This window comes from Haliaeetus albicilla, chromosome 24 (genome assembly GCF_947461875.1).
Source record: "Haliaeetus albicilla chromosome 24, bHalAlb1.1, whole genome shotgun sequence".
Classification (NCBI taxonomy): Eukaryota; Metazoa; Chordata; class Aves; order Accipitriformes; family Accipitridae; genus Haliaeetus; species Haliaeetus albicilla.
This window is the reverse complement of record NC_091506.1, coordinates 19,293,605-19,314,988: the sequence shown is the minus strand read 5'-3', so window position 1 is coordinate 19,314,988 and position 21,384 is coordinate 19,293,605. Positions and strand designations below refer to the sequence as shown.

General features: G+C 44.6%; 1 protein-coding gene across 1 annotated transcript; it reads right to left on the bottom strand.

Moving 5' to 3' along the window:
* Nucleotides 1-62: 62 nt before the first annotated feature.
* On the bottom strand, nt 63-20,644 carry LOC138681764 (high mobility group protein HMGI-C-like). Its single transcript, XM_069769585.1, has 6 exons — nt 20,462-20,644; nt 12,534-12,745; nt 11,855-11,941; nt 11,347-11,394; nt 6,002-6,092; nt 63-2,832 (listed from the first exon to the last, which is right to left on the bottom strand). The coding sequence occupies exons 2-6, from the start codon at nt 12,621-12,623 to the stop codon at nt 2,747-2,749; spliced, it is 402 nt and encodes a 133-aa protein (XP_069625686.1). The 5' UTR covers nt 12,624-12,745; nt 20,462-20,644; the 3' UTR covers nt 63-2,746.
* Between the last annotated feature and the right edge of the window lie 740 nt (nt 20,645-21,384).

Below are 21,384 nucleotides of genomic sequence, written 5' to 3'. Positions count from 1 at the left end.
GTGATATGCATGTGTGCTGAAGAAGTTGCACACGGAGGAGGCAAAGCAGAAGCCTGAGGTGCTACGTTTTATACCTTTATTAAAAACAAACTCCAAGGCTAATTTGAAAGTTGCCAACACTCTTTATGCCTTCACCAAAACCATGAGAATCTTCCAAACTTTGCTAGATAACAAACCTCCTTCATCTCCGGTGTTTTGATCCAACTGTAATGACCTCCTATTTTTGACCGAGTCAGACCAAAACTGCCTGAGCTTAAAAACACTTAAAATGCATTTGCTTAGAGGTAGGATTTGGCTACACAGAGAAGATAACTAACTATATAAAAATCCAAGTAATCCAGGATGAGATCCTGGCTCACTGAAGATGGCTGAAATTCTGCCCACCTTTAATAGGCATTGACTTTCATTCCAAGTCTCTGCATAAACATGGAAGCTGAAGCGATGGATTGGGTTTTCAACTGCACAGAGCGTAGGTCCTAACAGGGTGGAATTCTGCTTGTTCTCCTCAAGCACTTACATTTTTATGGAGACATGTTTTCTGCTGTGGCTTCCCAACAGAGTATTAAGAGGTAGCAAAGACTAGATTTTTTTTTTTTTTTTGAGAGAGAGAGAGAAGTACTTTGTATGCATGTCCCAGAGGAATACTGCTGACCTAAAGCAAATGTTTTTACTATCTAGCTGAGGCAGCTTCCATCCCTACTCCATGCCACCAGCTGAGAAAGGTCTGACTGATGTCATAAGAAAAGCTTGAGTCTCTTACAGACGCAATCCCTAATCAACTTAGGAGAAGCTGAAATTCCAGTCTCACATTGTAACAGCTATTACTGTCGGGTAATAGGGGTTAATTAAACAGGCAGTACAGCCTTGCAAGCAGAGTACTAAACCTGCCAAATCACCTGAAAATCGGGTAAAGTTGGTAAAATACCTTGGTCTGCCACTGAAGTGGCGTTTGAACGCAGACATGGACTGCAGCTGAACTTGTGTGTCCACAGAAAAAGAGCAGCTCCCTGAGCTGAATTCAGAGGAACACCAGTTGGATCTTCTCATAAAGCATCAACATTTACAGATTTGCATGCATGATCTCCCACCTGGGTTTATCCACACAGCAGGAGAAGGGGGTCAAACTCTTCCCGTACCTGGCAGCGTGCCTCCTCCGACATCATAAGGTTTAGGTTAGTCACTGTGATCTAATCCATTTAATCTTTGATTTCTCTGCTATGTGGTAGAGGAAGCACAAAGGTTATCTGTGGTCTCAGCAGAAAACTGCATCACCAAACTCCATACACGAGAACCTACTGTTAGGGCAAACCAGACAACACGCAGAATTAACAGGATCAGGACTCTGATCACTACTAAACTGGGCATACTGGACAAAATGACCTAGAAGGAAAAAAACTTTTTTTTTTTTTCCTATTCTCTCTCTCCTGTCAGCCCTTCTTAATTCTGCATACATTTTCTTGGGTTAAATAAATACCTGCTATGGGAAGAGACCTCTGATGAAAGGATAATAAATGAGCTCAATATATACTGCCATTTCATGGGTTTCTGCTATGCACTGCCATAAATTTAAAGTCAATTATGTTCTGTTTAAACATTTAACACTGTAAAGCTAGCTAATTTTACATCTTGTCAAAGATAATTGAAATACCCACTTTGTCCATTTAATAGGCAGGCAGAGCATCCACAAGATGGAAAATACCACTGGGATTTCACTGTTTGCAACTGGATAATGGAAATACCCTAAACTCAGAATTCAGCAAGATCAGCTTTGACACTGAAAGCACAAATCTGCATACAATGTGAAACTCAGCAGCCAGCAACAATCTCAGACCAACTGGCTACTGTTGTCTCCCAAAACTAAACTGTATCAGCAAGCTTTTATTTGCATAGCTGCAACACTAGAGGACCCCACATACACACATTATGGACTGAAGATACAACTAATTTAAATTGAATCCTGAGGCTCTGCAAGGAAGCAACCTTTGTGTAACTGGTTCTTTACAGACACTCCTTTGAAGTGATGAAATCCAGTGGCTGTGACTAAGCTTGTAAACATTGTGCACTCAGAGTTGCTATCAAATTCAGGGGGAGTCCCACCAGGCCAAAATCTAGTTACAGGAGATGGCCCTGAGCTGATAATGCTAGGATAAAAATTTCAGAACCAATACCCAAGACATCAGGGTGCAAACTCTCCTCTAAAGCATCCAAGTTACTGTCTACTGGAGCAACAGCATTAGGTAACCTGGAAATGCCATGAAGGTTTTTCTTTCTGATAAAGAAAGGACCCAAAGACTGTCTGTCAGGTGCAATCCCTATGGGCAACTGAGCAAAACTTAACTCTTGGGACTGCTCCATCAATCTACCAGAGGTGGTAAGATATCTAAGTTCAGCAGTTAGCTGTGTAAATAGGTTTCCTTTACTATATCTGCATTACTGAGTCAACACTATCTTTCTGTTGAACTGTTGCTGTCCACGGCAGGGCAAGGCACCATGTTATCCAAGTATTTTTAAGAAAGATTAATATCCTCACAAAAGATATACTACAAACAGTAAAAGGCATCTCTCTGACAAGGCATTTGCCATTTCTTTCCCTAAGGCCCTGTTTGGATGTTTGGGGTAAGCCAGCAGACAACAGGAGAGAAAGCTTGGCCAAAATTATCACAAAGAAAGAATATGAAATATGACATTAAAAATCTCATTTGCTTTCCAGTCCTCTGGCTTCAGCAAGACATGAACAGGTGGCACACTACTGAGCTGTGGCAGGGATGTTACTCAGAGATCTCCTAAGACCAGTAGTTTTGCCGGGCCTGGAACCGTCTTTTCCAGTGATGCCTAAAGGGAGAGATCATGGGAGAAAGAGGGTTAGAGCTCTGGTTCCAGGAGCCTAGCTGCCCAAATGCCCCATTTAGAGTCAGTGCGAGGTTAAAAGGTGGCAAGGATCCATTCCCAAACAACCAAAGGTCTTCACAACAACATTCCCATTGCTCTTGTACCAGCTCCAGGCTAAAGCATGACACAAACTGCTTCCCTGGCAGCAGGCCTCAGCACGAGGCTATTGAGAGCCCAAAAGTTACAGTCTGCGTGAAATTTTCTAGCTTCTGCTATGCAAACACACATGACAGCCTCTGCTGTGAGTAGTTACGTATTTCCAACTGCCACCCTGGATCCTCATGGACACAAAGTACCAGAAGTGCCTTACCCAATGTCATAAACATCAGGAAAGTGGATGCACAGAAGGTCTGAAAATTGTCTCAGAGTGGGGAATGTTTCTGGCTACACAGGCTTGCTCTGATCTGCAGCTAACCCCTTGGTTTCAGGAAAGCTGAGGTGACTGTTGGGGCAGCAGAGGGAACAAAGTGAGACAAAGGAGTTTGCAGCTGCTCCATCTCTCAATGTACGGAGAACAACACAGGGAAGGGAAGACAGACAAAAAGGAGCAAGATTCCAAGGCCGCTCCTGGCTTTGGACTGGCTCTTGGAAATTTTGCCATAAAGCAAGCTCTTTCCCTCTCACACCTATACTTCATTAGCCAAACAAGGTTACTGAAACAAACCAAGGCTGCTTTTGTGGCTTAGGAGGCTTTGAAATCAGCTTCATCAATCATTCAGTAGTGGTAGTCATGGAAGAGAAGACAAATGCTTCTTGGCTCAGACAAACAGAAAACTTTAGCAATTGAGTTGTGATTGGCAGCATCTGCAGGTAGCAACACAATAAAGCCTGAACCATTAACAAACCCCTGCCTGCTCCTGGATAACCTAGAGTCACCCATAACCAGTGCCTTGGGAAAACCAGAGCTGGATCCCCAGCTATAAAGGCCATGGAAAAACATCAGCTAGCTTTAAAGCTAGCCCCATGGCAGGCAAGTCTTGCATATTTCTAGTTTGGCTCTTCTTATTTCTTGATTCTCCCCATGACAGACTGACTGAAAAGCAGGGAGTTGGTCATTGTTTATTTCAGCAATTCTTCTTTAAGGTTGCAGACACGAAGCCCAGGGCAGATCTCTTTCCCACTCAGAGTTGTAGAGCATACAACCTGCAGGATGAGCAAGTACATGTATCCTGCCATGCCCTCCCTCTAGCACAGCAGCTCAAAAATCCTCACCTGAAAGAAAAAACCAAACCAACGAACCTCACAATGACCAAATCTCTGGCTGTGCCTATAGCAGAAGATGATTATGTGATTGCAGACTCCTGCTAGCAAATCTCAGACCAGTAGCCTCCTGCACGAGTAGCACAAAAGCTTGCAGGCATATAATATCTAAGTTAAACCCAGACGCATAGAATGGGTTCATCCAGAAGCTACCTGTCTGAAAGCTCTACAGCTGCATCTCGCTTGCAAACAAGCCACAGGATCTATAGTTTCCAGTAAGTCAGAATAGCAAGTCTCCTCTTTCCCTTTTTAGTCAGAAGTTTCTAAGACAGGATTACCACTCCATCTCAAGCTCCTGAGTGAATAACAACTGTTACGAAATTTTCCAGAGGATTGCCAGGTTTCATACCATACATGCTTATCCCCACTGATTTTCAACTGGCTGTTTTTTTTTCATACAGAAGCGCACACCTTCCCCAACAGTAAAACTCCCCTCTCCATCCCTGGCACCAAGCATGCAGACGGTGTGGTTTGTGCTGCAGTATCATGTGCTGCACTGCTGTCTCCCACTGACCGCAGCATCCGCTTATCCTGTCACATCTGGTTCTACCTCATTGCAACAGGAGGGAAACGTATTCCTCATGTCACTGCCTTCAGTCCCACTCAAACTGAAAGGAAGAAGAAAGTACCCACATTGGCTGTGGTTTTGGGTGATGCTTAAGAGTACTACAAAAAGGCAGCAACTGGGCCGGAGGTGAGCTCATCATCCGTGAGCCTGCGGCTCTGCTGATGTCATCACACAACTCGGTGGCAGGAAGTGATACGGGAGCAGGAGCCCAAGAGGAAACTGAATCAAGCAACTGAGGTTACCTACTCCGGCATTTTATCATGTGGCATTTCCAGGGACCTTCTAAGAACCTGAGGCTGGGTTTGGCTGTGCAGCGTCAGTTAGCTTGCTTTGCATGCCACGCTCAAGAGTGCTAACGGCAGCGGGATGAGGAAGCAGCTGTGCTGACCACATGGCAAACCAAGGCAACATCTGCCTCTCCTAGGTTGCTGGCCCCTTTCCTCTCCCACTCAAGGGAAAATATTTAATTAATAGCTTCCTATGATGCTCACTGAAGGCAGGACTCAGCTGCACACAAGTTTTCCTGGCATCGACCTCAGAAACAGCCCTGAACGGTATAGGCTCAACTTGGATTTGCACTTTCCCAGGGCTGTAGTGAGGCTGGGGCTCTGCATAGTGCATCTGTAAGTTCCTATGACAATGGTAAAAGTTATCTGGCATCTCATCTCAGAGAAGCTTAGATAACTTTGCAGTAACTATATAGAAACTTGCCAGTGTCATCATTCTCTGTGCTGCTGATGCACTAGCATCTCTGCTAGTGTGCCAGCCACTAACGGAGAGAGCACTGCCTTAGAGTACAAGCCAGGCAGGAGAGAGCAAGACTATCATGGAGGCAGGCTGGAGTTAATCCAGAATACTAGGATGTCCCAAATGTTGAGGGATCTTCAACTCTTTTTTTTTTTTCCTCTCAAGAAAGGTAAGACATTCATGATAGGCTATTTTCACTTACTACATAACACAGCCAGACAAGTTCACTGAGCCATACCTGTAACAGTGACCAGAACCTCAGATACATGACTTCTTGGAAAGACAAAGACATAGATTGTCTTCCTATCCCTCTTTTCTGCCTCCACTTCTGCTGAAGTAGTCACAACTGAATTAGATGAAAGGAATGTGCTACCCCTCCTGTTGTAATGTGCCTGGAAGCCTTCCAAATTCTCCTGTTTGTAGGATTTACTAGAATGATTGCAGCCAGTGATAGAGCTTTGGGGGTACATGCATGGTTTGCCAGGAGCATGGCTGCACAGTTTAGTCTAGTATAATTATGATTATCTAATTTCAAACCTTGTGAGGCTGGCGCAGAGTTCAAATTCAAGTCACTGCTTCCCTGAGGATTTCCTTCCTGCGACACTCCTTCTTGGACCACTAGTTGAGGCTACGAAGAAAAACAACAAAAACAAACAAAACCCCCCACATAAAATTAGGTATCAATGGACAAAATTGCAAATAAACAAAGTAGATGGAAAGCAGAAAGTCTTTGATCAACATTATAAATAAGACTGTACAGCCCTGAAAGCATGCCCATTTGCCACCACTTCCTATATCCAGCCATAGGCAAGAGGAAGTGCCCATGCACGTAGTGTCCACACACATTCACAAGCGTCTCTGAATGGCTGTCAGAATCCATAATAAGCTACCATATTACCAGCCTTTCAAGACACACAGACCCACACTTTGAAAAAATCTCCCCTTTATGCAGCTGTAGAGAAATTTTTTCATCCTTGAGAACACTTTCTATATTTCAGGATATTTTCCTGTCCTGAACAACTAAACATTTTGTCCATCAAAAATTAAAAACCAAATGGCTGTTCCTTTTCTTCTGCTTTGGTTCCACCCCCCACCCCCAAACTCCTCAGCTGTTTGAACTGAAACATCAGAATGCTTCACTAACCAGAATTAGAATGACATATTTTGAAATATTAAAAAAGGGAGCCAGTGTAGAAGTTTGAACATCAATAAATTGGCATGTAGCAAAGATTTTTTTTTTTTTTTTTTTTTTACAAATTACTATGCAGCTCATTGTACATAGTAATGAACACCCTAACTTACATCTCTGGCAAACAACTCAATTTAACCACAAAACCCCAAGCCTAACCCCAGAACTGCACCTACTACAATTTGTTACAGAAAAGAATGTCTGGAAAAGTCTTTTATGACCTCATTTGCAGCCTGTTATAGATGAGAGATGGCTATAAAATATTTCTAGCATGCTACAGGTGTTTATAGACTAGGCAAATCCCTGAGCACCCTGATTCAATCAGACCTGCTTTGAGCAGTGGTTTGAACTAAAGGATCTCCAGTGGACCCTTCCAACCTGGATTATTCCATGATTCTGAAAAAAATATAAAGAAGCATAAGTACACACAAAGCTGAGGGATACCAGACATTCAATACCACTATAAGTAGATCCTGGGAGCTATCAGGATGCTCCAAACTGTTGTCTTGCTGCTTCTGCGTGGCAGAAGGGTCTCAAGGAAGAATAGAGTGCCAACTGAATTTATAAGGAAGTGTTTTAATTAGATTGTCATTACAGAAAATTTAGAATTTCCATGGAATTTTTTTTTTAAATTGCACATCTACCAACAACAACAACAAAAAAGATAACGTAGGACAGGAAAACTATTCCAGCTAGATTTATTTCAGATGTTAACTTTTGACAGCACACACATGGGTGTCTGTGCCCCACAAGACGTCGGAGAGCATGTTCTCAACACTGCCTAGCTGCCCCATTTCCTTTTCCACTGCAGGAGCCTGTCCCCAGAGGGGAAGGGGGGGCTGTCTCTGCAGCCGTGTCAGGCACACAGAATAGCTACAAAGCAGGGCTGAAGCCGTCTCCTCTATCACTATTCCTGTCAGTTTAACCACAAGACAGCCTTACCAGCAGGTGTTTTATAAATTGTCCCTTGCTCTGAAACTCTCTGACTTGTCCTGCATAGGATCCTCAGCTGTATACAGTCTGTACTTCACCTTTTTTGCTTTCCTGAACACTACAATAACAGAGTTTCACAGCCAAGGCTTCTCTGCCACAGTTCAGACTGCATCACAGCAACAGCAGAAGCTAGGACTGAATCTATTCCTCCCACAGAATTTCATTGTTTGCTCTTTCCCTTACCAGGCAGGAAGCAGAAAGGCACTGTAGCACTCCTGAGGGTTAAAACGCACCTATTTCAGATTAGATGAAGAATGCATAGACTAGTGCCAGAATCTGCCTGCCAGCTCCTCTGGAGTCCTTTGGCCTCTGCATTTGCATTTACCCACTGTAGTTCATGGTTACAGATACAGGACACATCCCTTTGTCCAAGACAAGGTAGTACCTGAGGCCTCCTTCCCCCTCTCTTCTCAATCTCTGCCTCCCCTCATGCACATGGCCAGGTCAAATTGCACATGCTGATGAATATCCCTCTTACCCCATCTCAAATTCAGCAATATCCAGACTGTTTCGAAGCTACATGTAAAGTCCTGCCGCCTTTCACTGCTCCCAAGGAAGAACTGTCCCAGAACTCAGATTGTCTGCTGGCCCTCATGCAACCATCTGGATGACAGTCCCTGACCCTACTTTCACCTAGTGAGAGCATGCCATATGATGTTGCTCTATTCTCATCAGTGCTTCTTTTTAGCACAAATACTCACCTCCTAGCTATTGCTTTCTAGCTGGGTCACAACTTCAGAGTAACTTAGAATCATAGAATCATTTAGGTTGGAAAAGACCTTTAGGACCATCGAGTCCAACCATCAACCATGCCCACTAAACCATGTCCTGAAGTGCCTTGTCTACGTGCTTTTTGAATACCTCCAGGGATGGTGACTCCACCACTTCCCTGGGCAGCCTGTCCCAATGCCTGACAACCCTTTCAGTAAAGAAATTGTTCCTAATATCCAACCTAAACCTTCCCTGCCCCAACTTGAGGCCATTTCCTCTCGTCCTATCCCCAGCCACCTGACAGAAGAGACCAGCACCCACCTCACTACAACCCCCTTTCAGGTAGTTGTAGAGAGCGATAAGGTCTCCCCTCAGCCTCCTTCTCTCCAGACTAAACAGCCCCAGTTTCCTCAGGGGCTCCTCATAAGACTTGTGCTCCAGGCCCCTCACCAACTTGGTTGCCCTTCTCTGAACATGCTCCAGCACCTCAATGTCTTTCCTGCAGTGAGGGGCCCAAAACTGAACACAGGACTCGAGGTGCGGCCTCACCAGTGCTGAGTACAGGGCAACAATCACCTCCCTGCTCCTGCTGGCCACACTATTTCTGATAGAGGCCAGGATGCCGTTGGCATTCTTGGCCACCTGGGCACACTGCTGGCTCATATTCAGCCGGCTGTCAACCAGCACCCAACTTCTAACAGTCAGCTTCTGAGCATCTTGAAACTTCCATCTGTTTGCCTCCAGGGTCTGTCTGAAATTCTGTTGCAAAGCAATTTGTAATTTAGCAGAGCTCAAACAGTCTCAACCACATCTGAAGAGTACACTGCCAGCACCCAGCCCTTCCATGAAGGGGTAAGAAACCCTCTCATCCAGGACAAACTCTCAGAGCAGGGAAAACCCTGCAATCACGATCCTTCAGGGAACACCTATACTATCTCTCACTTTATTTTTATAAAGTTATCTTCAATCCATGTTACCTGGGGAGTCAGAGGTATGTTTTCCGGCTGTACAGGTCCCTCCCTGTCCCCAGCCCTAGTTCAGGCTGATGCTGTGTCTCACACTTAGCTGTATTACCCTGGCATTTTCAGTCAAGCTCAGCAACATTCAGCTCTGTTCTCTATCAGCAGATAACAATGCCTCCCTTCTCACAGTCCCTTTTGCCATGGACACTCTGCTTAAGCAAGACAGTGCTCCTCATCTGGTCCAGGGAGCAATCTATGTATCCCTGATTATAGAGCCTTTGGGCAGGAAAATAACATCTCCTCTGTGGAATCTGAGCTCCTTCTGACCCACTCTGTCCTTGAAAGGGAATCAAGACCTAGGACTGGCTGTGCCTCCTTATCCCTTTCCACTCTCTCTCCAATGCACATGACTCCAGTATGTATCTCTGAGCTATACACACTCAAGTAATTTTTCTTACTTGCTTGCATCTAATCCATAAAAGAGCATCTTCTCTCCTGATTTGCTGCTGCTTTGTATTTTTCCCTTGTCTCATTTCTTCGTCTCTCTAAAAAACAAAGACAACCTTCAAAAAAAAAAAAAAAAACAAACAAAGGCTTTTTTTTCCCCCCTTTCTTTCTACTTTGCAGCTCAGAGATGTTTCTTTTTCCTCCAAATGCACTTTGGGCTTTTCACAACAACCTGGTCAAAGCACCCTACCACTACTGAAAGGGAGAACACTGTCCTTTATTCATGTCCTTCTAGGTCCCCCTGCTTCTCTTTGAGATTTGTCAGCCCATGAATGACACCAGCAGAACTCACTGGGTGAGATGTTTTGGTCTCTAAGACAGAGCCATTTCTGCCTCCAATGCTTTTCTATAGTGCTTGAGGATTCCAATTTGCACAGCTGGTTGCTTTAAACACTGGTAACACACCAGATTTCCTTACACGGTATATTTAAATAACATAATATAAATGTGCTTAGAAAAAGCAATGGGCTTTTAGCAAGAGCTATGTGCTGAACTAGACTGTGACCTTCTCATTTCATAGAAGAAATAGCAATTGGACAGATTTATGGAGTAGATCTCTTGTCTGGGAGATTCAGTTCTGCACTGGGTTTGCTGACAGTATCCCTCCACCACTATTCAAGAAATATTTGTGTGCCAAAGTCACCGTCATGTCAGAGAAGTCTTCTAATCTCTCCCACATCCTGCCACTTCCTCCCTGGTGAAGATTTCCTTCCAAGCCTCCTGCATAGCCCTCATGGACTGCTCTATCCATCTGTTTCTGCTGAACCAGACAATGTCTCTTCCCATTCTAACCACTCTGGTGGCACCACAGCTGTAGAACAAACTATGGATTCCTGCAGCAAGTGCACAGCTTGGGCTTGGTCTAGAATTTTTTGTGGTAACAGATACACACTAAATAATGGTTTGTGGTTGTTGTGGGGGTTTTTTTAATCACTCCTAATGATAGATAACGTGTCATTAATAGTTCACAGGACTGAATATCCTTACTGATTAAAATAAAAGCTTTCATCTTTTTTTCATGCTTGAAATGTTATACCTTCATCTACTGATTCTTACTAATCCTTTGTTTGCTGCGTAAAAGAGCCTCCTGCTGGCAGGATTCAAAGTTTCTCCATTCACCAAATTTCTCCTTTTGTTTAATTTTAAGTTTCTTCTTTTGAGACAAACTTACATGCCAAGCAATCACTTCAGTCTTTCAAGACTCCTAGGAAGACAACCCCTCTGCCCAAGAAAGGATGGAATCTCTGGTCTGACATTCCAAGCCTGGGAAAGTACTGTGGGAGACTAGTATGTCTTAAATTAAGTAGAGGAGCTCTCCTGGGCTCTCAGAATTCTTCAGGAGCTGAATCTTAGGGGTGACTGGAAAGGCAGTCAGAGCTTCCCTAACATATTAGATTTTCAGGCCACCTAGGCTGAAAGAATGTCATTGTAGATAGAGAGCCCGAGAAGAACAAATGCAACTGAAAATCCCCCAGGATCTGTGACTGCAGAAGAGGAAAAGGACAAAACACTGTACTCACCCACTTGCGGGGCCTCCCTCTTGGCCTTTTCCCAGCAGAAGGTTCTACCTTTTTTGAAAACAAAGGAGAAAAAAATATTTTCAACTCTCATACTTGCTGGGCACTGAGACTACTACATTAAACCTGGCCAAGGTGACTTCTGTATAAAATTCTTGTGAGACAAGTAGCAGAAAAGGCAAAGGCTGGTGATAGAAGACAGTTGAGGAGGAAACACCTGCCCAACTATGCTGTTTGTGATTATTTGGCAATAGTGGAGGAGAAACACTAGAAGGAAGCTGCTGAACGGGCAGTGGCAACACAGGAAGGCTGGGAGTGAGTTAGGACTAAAGCCACAATAACTGGTTTGTCCAATAGTGGCAATTAAAGCTGCTCTGAATTAGGGGCAACTTTCGTTATCTATCTTTAAGCTAAGAGAAACCTCCCAGCTTGTCTCTCCAGCAATGCTTCAAGAAGGGACAGCCAGCTTCTCTCTCCTCCCCATAAAAGAATGTAAGCCATTTACTCTTACCATTTGTCCAGATACAGTAGTCACTTTCTTGCTTCCTTTTGGCCTTCCTCGTGGTTTCTTCACTGGCAGTGGTCCCACAGCCTCCTCCTGGGATAAAAGGAGAAAATCATTTAAGCAGGATGATCCCTTCAACAACTTACAGCTTCTCATTCTAATGTGTCTTAGACTGTCTTACCAATAATAGCACCCAGACCACTAAATACCTGGTTGTCTCTGCTTTTCCAGCTGTGAAGTGCATTAGAAGATGGTCAGCAATACCCCTACCCCTTTGTCTTTTGGACTGGGGAAATGAAGACGTTCCCAGGACACTGACCGTAGTGCCTGGAATGGGGAGCGAAAAGGCCTTGGCATTCTCCACTCTAACTACTGGTGCAGAAACAGAGGATGATGACACCTGAAAGTCTCCAGACTGGAACAGAGACCCAGCTAGCTCCTCTCATGCCATTTACTGGCCTGAACAGTCATGGCCTGCCACACTAGAGGCACCTCTGAAGCCAGTAGCTGATATGCCCCAGGGTGCACATACTGCTGCTTTCCTGAAGAGCAATAATATTTACCACAGAACACCTCAGCTTCCCTCGCTCTTTGTTAGCAAGCCACTTCCCAGGGCTGCCTGCAAATCCTGTCAGGCTAATGCCATAGCAACCTCAGGCAGCCTCTTAGGATAATGTGCCCTCACCTGTGGCTGCTTCTTTGGTCTTCCCCTCTTTCTCTTCAGGCCCTCCATCAGTGCAGATGAGCTGGGGTTCACTGGCCTCTCGTTGCTCATGTTGGCACTTGCCACAGTTTCCAGATGATAATCCAACAGGTTATTTTTCCATGAACTGGGAAAGAAAATTTGTCTCCTCTTTCTTTCCCTATCTTGTTACAGATTCTCCTCTACCTGCAAGGCTGAAATGGTGAGAGAGAATCAGGCATGACAGCTTGCTATTGTTTTTATCAGCTGGAAGAGTCTGGGACACAGCAGACATTTAGAAGCATAACCATGCTTTATAAATATTATTGAAGCATCCTTTTACATGGCCCATTCTTCAGCTTTCTGAGACTTTTGGCTAAAGGAGCTGATTGCTCCAGGTGCCAGAGTGTTGGTACCTGCATCTGCCTTTCCCCCCTTGTTGGCCAGTTTCATCCAAACTGACAAAGACAATGTCTTCAGCTCTCTGAACTTCCCTCTTTGTAGGCTTCCTTTGCCCAAGGAGGAAGGAGGTGGGAGACAAAGTGGTGTTGGTGAGTTATAAACACCCAATTCAAGGGTAAAGCTTCACTTGGAGCTCCTGTATTGTCAGATACCAAAGCTAATCCTGAGACCCAAATCCAGAGCAAACAGAGCCTTATATCAGGATGCTTGAGAGAGCACGTATCAGGGTAAAAACTCTTTAAGAGGTGAATTTGTCTCTGGAGCTGCCCCTCAAGAGTTTGCTCCTAATCACTGACTGAACATACGCTCTCTGGAGAGATGGCCTGACCCTATTTCAGGGCGCTTAGCCTCTGGTCCTGCATGAGGCTCACTGTTTCCTACAGGACAAAAGAAGCCACCCAGACCTGGATTTTGCTTGGATCCTGAGCACTGGTTTGTCTACTGCAAGTTTTGTATCAGCAGGCTTGCCAGTCAAGCCTCCTCCCTGTCCCCAAGCTCTACTTAGTGTCTGCTGTGGTTGGAATGAGCCCTGATCTGACTTGTTTGCTCTACGAAATAACCAAGATCATGAGCTGTTCAGGGTACATAGGAAACCAATGACTTTCCTTGCTTGTGCTTGAGGTTTCTCCCCGGCATTGTCCACCAGAGAAGGTGACAGTCTAACTGTGAGCCTTTACAGTCTCACATCCCAAAGCAGGAAGAAGAGGGAAGAGACCTCGACCAGAAGCTCAGCTGGCACCTGAATCCCAGGCACAGTATGAGATGTGGGGGTCATTGGTCTTGCTTATGTGTGAGGTAAACCCTAGCCAAGGACCTGAGTTCAACTCCCAGTTTGCTGATCTGCTTGAAAAAGGCACTTGGAGCCTCCCCAGACCTTGGCCCTCCTATCCTTCTTGCACAGGAGGGAAGGCTCAAGAAGATGAGAAGGGCTGAGAGGACTGAGCCTGGGTAGACAGAGGTGAGCAGTGCTGGCTCAATCCTCTTTCATCAGTAATTCTTACTACAAAACAAATAGCTGAGAATAGTGCAGTTGAGAAAGCAACATCATTGCTTGCTTAGGAAAGCAGGATTATATAGATGAACAATACCTTTCCACCTTCTGTGCAAAGCCATTGCCTTCTTCTCATCTAGACATTGCAGGCGTAATCTGCCTTGTTCATAGAAGCTCTTCTACCTCCACTTGAGAAATGTTTTTTTTGCAGCTCTTTGCTCTACCTGTTTTGTTTCTCCTTTCTCACTTGTTAAATGAAAGGTAACAACAGTGTGCTTAAACAGCTCTTTGTCCCATCGGCCTTGAGTGCTGCTTGGTCCCTAATTCCCTCCTGCAGGCTCTACCTGAGACAATAAAGGCAGTATTGCAAGTAAAAGCACAGCTGCACCACATAGAAGAGTGTGACTGTTTTCTTCAAAATAATGCTGGAGGGCAGAAGCTGGGTTCAGTTCCAGTTTGTGCTTGAGCAACCCTACCTAGTGAACTCCCTGGGTGTCCCTTTGTGCACACTGTTGGTACCCAGCTCACAGGTGCTGCTGCACACTTCGCTTTTCTGTCAAAACCTCTGATCAGAGGACGATGGAAAGACCATAGCTCAGGTCTCTGAGTTGAGGCTGCAGCTGGAGGAGAGACAGTTAGAAGAAAAAAAGAAAAAAAAAAAAAGATTCTTTGTACTTGCAAGCCACACACAGTTGCCACCAAGTCCCTGAGAGACAAGCACAAAACACTTTTGCAGTCTCTTTCAGAGAAGAGCTGTGCTTTTACAAACTGTTACCAGGGCTTTGTAGTTTGATCAGACATTCAAGTTCCAAAGATGAGAGGGCCTTAACTGAAGATGACAACAAAAATTCTGCCCTCTAGTCCAGCTACTGTTTCCTGCCTCCGCATTTACTGGTCAGAACTGGGGCTCAAACAGCCTTGTGCTGGTCCTGGCATTTGGGGCTGGCTGAGGCAGGAGGGAGTCACTGAGGTACACAGACCCTGGACTGCCCTAGGAGCAGAGAAGACTTAGTGCCTCTTCCCAAAGGCAGGTCTAAGCCAGCTCTGGCTCGTGCTGCACACATCTGCTGCTGGACCAGGCCAGAGTGCTGCAAAGATGGCTCGAAGCCTCGTGAGCCTGAGCCTCCCCTCAGCCACCTGTGGAAAGGGAACAGACATCACTATAGGAATGGACAAGTGTGAAGGTGCTGCCCAAGGCAGGTCTCTGCAGAAAGATTAAGGCTGCTTTGACAACACAGCTTCTACCTGTGGATCACAGTAATTTGAAAGCACTGCTTCGGTACCTCTTGGAATTCAGGTCCTAATGCTAACATGTAGAAAAGAGTTGCAGAGGAAATACAAGCACGTCCTTGAGAATTATCATATGTGCAAGTTTTCCCTTGTTTTTAACACGGTAATGCCAAAGCATAAGGAACGGGATGAATGATGGGGTATGGCAGGTATTGTCAAAGATAACAGATATAACTACATCTGGGGGAGGCTGTGCTGATAGGAGGGCTGAGTTAAGTATTTGCATTTTATTTTTCAATCTCAGATTGCACTATCTGCTCAGTCACCTCAGGCTGGACATGCAGAATCTGAAAACATCACCGGCAGATACAGCAAGAAAACTTCCAGCCTTCACTCTGTATTCTAAAAAAACGTACGCAGTCATGATAGACACTGAAGCCACTGCTCTTATTGACACAACCTCTCTCATGAGTTCACTGTAACTGAAACCTGCATTACATCCAAACTTTGCATGTCACTATTCAAGTGGGAGCAACCACAGTGTACAGAATTCATTTTCCCCCTGATGCAAAGAAAGTCAGTTCTCGCACAATGATTGTTTTCTAAATCTTGCTAGATTCATACACTCTACAGTGTCTTTCATGTATCTGGCAAGCTTTCTACAGACAGGACTGCAGACAAACATACAGTGACTGCCAGGAGGCAGCAGTGTCTTTGTACATCTCTCTTCCACCTTCCCTTCACCCACCAAAGGCACATGCTTCTTGAAGCCTGGCCTGAAACAAAAAAACACAAGCAAAGCTATACAAGCATCAGTCCTTAGGGCTTTTGTAAGCTTTACATGACTCAACATAAGATGCATACAAAGCAAAAGCACCCACTGCAATTCTACTTCAAATTTCTCAACAATAGCTTTCCATTTATATATATAAAAACCCAAACCAATATTGACTTCCATTATATACCAAAACCCAAGTATGCTTTCCATGGTCACTGCACTTCCTGCTGGAAGTGGAGCCAGCAGGGCTGAATTCCAGTCCTATACACTGTCCACAAGGGCACAAGATCAAAAAAATCTATCCAAATGCTTGTGGGCCTTAGATCACCTGTATGTTGGCCATATACACAGCTTTGCAAATGATGCAGATATGTGAATGCATGTTTTTGGCAGTATTCAGACCTCTGTGCTGCAGAGACATCACCTAAAACAAAGCACCTCATGTTCCCAAAACATTTCCAGGCACTTGGCACAGGACAGGGGATTCTCACAGTCTAACACTTTGCACCTGATTTAGGTGCAAAGTTGAACAAAGCCAGTTTTTCTACCGTACCAAATTATCAGGAAAGAAAAGCTTCTCCTGGGGGCAATGTAGTTGTAGTCTAACCCAAGGTACTGAATAGTGTTCTTGAGGGACTTTTCCCTTTCCACAGACTACAGAGGAAGCCTTGGGGATGAGCCTGCTGACTTAGGCAGGTAAATTAAATGGCAGAACCCCTTCCTGTTTGTTTCCTCAGGGAGGTGAAATTTTAGGCTTTGTCCTTGGGAGAAACACAATACGCACAGGGATGCTTGAGACATCGTACTAAAACCCCCAAACCATGTGCACGATTCACAGCAAATGCTGCCAGAAAATGATTGTCTAGCTGCAGTGCCCACATACAAAATACAAAGCTCACAAAGCCTTTTTCAAAGCATAATAGGAATGTGATTATAAAAGACCCTTCATTATAGCCTTAACTCTGCCACTGTCTCTACAATAATAGGAAAAAATATCCACAAAGCACAACTCCCACTTAATAGTACAGCACCATTGTTCTGCTGTCACGTGTGACAAAGTAAATCCAGGGTAACTTCACTGACATGAACGTGGTCACTCTTCAATCCCTCTAGTAAAAGAGGGAGGGAAAAATTTGACCCAAGCCCTGCATCAAGCAGGAGGAAGATAAAAGACTTTGTTAGTCAAGACATCTAAAGAAGGGGACTAAGAAGGCTGAGCAGAGAGAAACCTTTCATTCCAATAACTGTAGCAATAACGATCTGCACTCACATTATGAGAAATTACTTTCACCTTCCGAGAAATCAAATGCTCACGTCTTTTCAGATCTCACGGCAGATCAAGAAATGCCACAGCTTGTCACGGTTCCCCATGGACTTTTCTACCAGAAAAGCAGGATAGCCAAGTGCTGGAATATGTCCCTGGGGAACAAGCAGTAGTAACACTCTGGCAAATGCACCTTTTCTGCCAGATTTTTCTGTGAAATGAGGAAGTTACAGGCTACTAAATCAAGCTTGTGGCAACAGCAGGTAACTGCCACAGTCTCATAAATCACGTCTCAAAAACATAAATAACCTCTCTAGGTGATTTCCTTAACTACTTTGAGTGGCTAAGTCTAAGTCTTCTTTGATCTCATGCTTAAAAGTCTCCCAGTTTCTTGCCTGTTGTTTTTTTTAATGAGCATTTTATTGTCATTTATTCTTGTATCACCAGAATCCTTCAGCAGCAACATTCCTCTCTCCTTCATTTTTAAACCCACTCTACCAGATATACACATTAATCTGATCTCCCCCATCTCACCCAGCTGAACAAGCCAGTGTGTTCCAGTTTCCCAAGATGTGATCTTATCTCCTAATCATTTTGGTTGTCATTTACACCCTTTCCAATCTGAGCTCAACACTTCTGAATATGATAAGGATTCTTACTCTCAAAACTATTTTCAGTGAGGACAGCTTGACTAAACTTAACTTCTCACTTGTCTGAGAAGCGTGGGCTAAGCAACAGTTCCGTGGGAAAAATTCAGTTCCTGTGTAACATTAATAGCACGAGCTTCCAAACTGATTCAACCAGCAAGCTATTCTACCACCTCCAGCATACCTGACTGATAAAATATTCAGTTCAGAAGACAGCAACTATTTAAGCTTACAGAGGACAAAAAATACAGGAACTGTATGGACTTCCATCCTTCACATCAGTGCTAGGGACCAGCTCAAGGCCTGAACCGGAACTTCTGTGGCTCTACCTACAGAGCTACATTTCTGATTTTGTTATAGATTTCTCTGTGTAACCTTCATGAAAGTGCCTTTATGTGTTTCAGTTCCCCATCTACAAAATGGTGCATAGTGCCCTGACTGCTGAGCTATGCTGGTGATGGGGCTGAGGAGAAAGAACCCAAGTGAGGCAGGAAGAGGCAAGCCTGTCTGTGCCTGTTCTTCTGAGACAGCCAGCAAGGTAGGCAGATGCTACCAACTGGGATAGGAGCTTATGGACTAAAGACCTATCTACTAGGAAACAGACAGTAGCAGAAGGTTTTTTGGGTTGGTTGTTTGGGGGTTTTTGTTGGTTGGGGGGGGGGGGTTGGTGTGTGTGTGGGGTTGTTTGGTTTTGTTTTGGTTTTTTTTTTACATTAGACACATGCACAGCTACATGGGAAAAGGACTGTTGATTACTGAGTTTCAAGCAATGATGTGGACATGAGCAGTCTCTGTTTCCTATTTCCAAGATCCTGAGCATTCAGCTTCAGCACAACATCAATACACTGCAAGAGTACTCTCTTGAACAAACCTATGCTTGACGCAGTGTCTGTCAACTTATTTCTCTCTCTGCCCAGATACCTGAGCCAGTTACTACTCTGAGAGGTACCTTGCTCATCCTAATCCATACAACTAATCACAGAAATACCACCATGACTCTGCTGTAGCTAGCCTAAAATATTCCCATTCCTTCCTCAGAAAAGTGAGGCTTTGCACTTGCCTGTGGAAGGAGTCAGGTCATATGTGGAGTCCTAGCTGCACTGAGGTCCTATTCATTCCTGTATGTGCAGGACTTTCCCTGAAGGTTGGCACATACTTCCACAGTGAAGGGCTCAACCTCAATCCTACCTCAGCGCCAACAGCTTCTAAGCCCTGCCAAGGCCCCAGGCTTCTTATGGTCAGAGCAGGCAAAGCAAGGAGGCACTTAACCACCCCAGGGAAGATGTGGAAAAGCAGTGCTGGATACCAAGACCAGAGAGGAAGAGAGATCTGAAATCAGTTCCTGACTGATCTTGGGCAAGTCATGTATCTTTCTGCACTTCATATTTTCTGTCTATAAGATTATGGAATAACGCTGGAAGTAATTAACACTTGCCCTCAATCTGGGATGTGGGGACTGAGGACTAAGTCACTCCTATTTGCAGAGTAACACTAAGAACCCCCAGCAGAAGAGAGCAAGGCATTATTAGTAGACTGCTCCGGCAGCCTCCACCCTGTCATCGTGTTCAGGAGCACAAAGGAGAGGCTGTCGCAGCTGAAGAAATACAGCCCAGGATTAGCCACATCCTGCTGAGCAGCAAAACACACCCTTACCCTCTTCCCCCCAGGAAGCTGAAGGCTCGTGGGACCAATTTGGGCCAAAGCTGTAAGCTGGAACTCCCTGCCCTGGGAACCTGACACAGAGCAGCATTGGAACGTGAGTTAGGGTTCCCCAGAGCTGCAGCACACTGCTGAACGGCACAGCACTTCTCACCCACTCCCAGACCAGAGACAGCTCACTGTCTCTACCCAAAGAAACTCACGTACCAAACTCAGGACCCCAAGTCTTGAGGCCACTGCCTGAGGTCTTAGACACCCTTCCAGCACTTCTCCCAAAAGTATCAAGCCAGATCAGTGATGCCTCTGTGCGGATTGTAGAGTCCCCAGCATTACACATTAAGAGCCTGTTAAAATTCTCCTTTAGGGAATTTGCTCAAAGACCCAAATGTTTGCTAAAGGACTCTTTCTTCTCTTAAAGTCTCTGTCCAGACACTTTCACCAAAAAGTAAGCTCCGCAAGCACTGCAGAGTTAAATCAGTGGAGAAAAAACAACAGTATTTACAGGGAAATAAAAGGATAAGGAGAAATCTGTGGTTACTAAAACAAAATGAAAAATCACAGTTATCTCTTATTTCAGATAGCATCAAGCCTTGCCCCTCTGCTGAATTACTATCTTATTCAGCCCAACTACCGACATCTGCAAAACACTGTCCACTTGTGCAAAACCAGGAAATGGCCCTCTACGTTTCCTGGCAAGGACAGGCGTTTTGGCACCTGGCACGGGGACATACAAGGCAGCAACTTTTGTGCCTTAACCTACTTCCAAACAGCCTCTCTCAATTACCGAGATGCAATTTATTAATCCCTGTGCCTTGATAAACCCCAGCATCTTGCAGATGAGCTCTACATACGCATTTCAAATGCAGGCTTGCTAATGCGGTAAGAAAGGAACAAGATTACCTGTTGAGAAGTTGGGCACCACCACTTGACCTGACCCCAGCAGACCTAGCAATGAAGGCAGGAGAGAAAGACAGAGGTATCCAGCAGCTGACACCCCTTCTGCACTGGAGAGAAGCAGCTAACCGAAGTCTCTGCACATATTCATTTCAGGAGCCTTACAATGAGCCGAACGCTATTTATTGCGCTCCCAGTTAGTGATATGGAAAGCAGCATGAGCACTGCCAGCAATCTCCTTCTGATGGCAGTCCTGAGTAGTGACAGCAAGTGAAACCAAGTTCACTTCGACCCGCCTGGAATCTCACACTAAACTGGCAACAACCAAAAATTAGAAAAATCCCCAACCAGACCACTTACACCAGGCAGCTTGTACCACTGCCCTGCTTACTAAAAATAAGGCCAGTTTCCATATGTGAAATGAATGATCTGAATAAAGGAGACAGATTATTTCACAGACTTCTCTTTACAAACACTAGAAAGAATCACGCTGACCCTGTTTTATGAAAGAAAAAACGCAAAACAAAAAAACTCCCAAATAAGTAGCCCCAGGAAGGCTTGTGATGACAAAGTGGTTATTAATCAGAGTGCAAAATGCGCTCGGGGCATTCACTATAAGCCACAAATAAAAATGGGAAGCCAACTTCAGTTGAGCATAAACGTATTTAGAAAGGAGATGTTGCATGGCTCCAAGTTAGGTATTCTGTATTAATTATGTGAACAACCATTAGAGCTGGCAAAAGCCCCCAGAAGTATTTTGCAAAGGAGAATGCAGACTTTTCAGATGACTGACTTGATATACTTAAGACACACATGTTGGGTTTTTTGGCACATCGCCATTAGCAAAACCAGAGAATTAAAATATCTCAATCTGTACTTGTATAAAACCCATTACAGTATCTTCGAGACAAAGTCTGAGACTCTTCTTT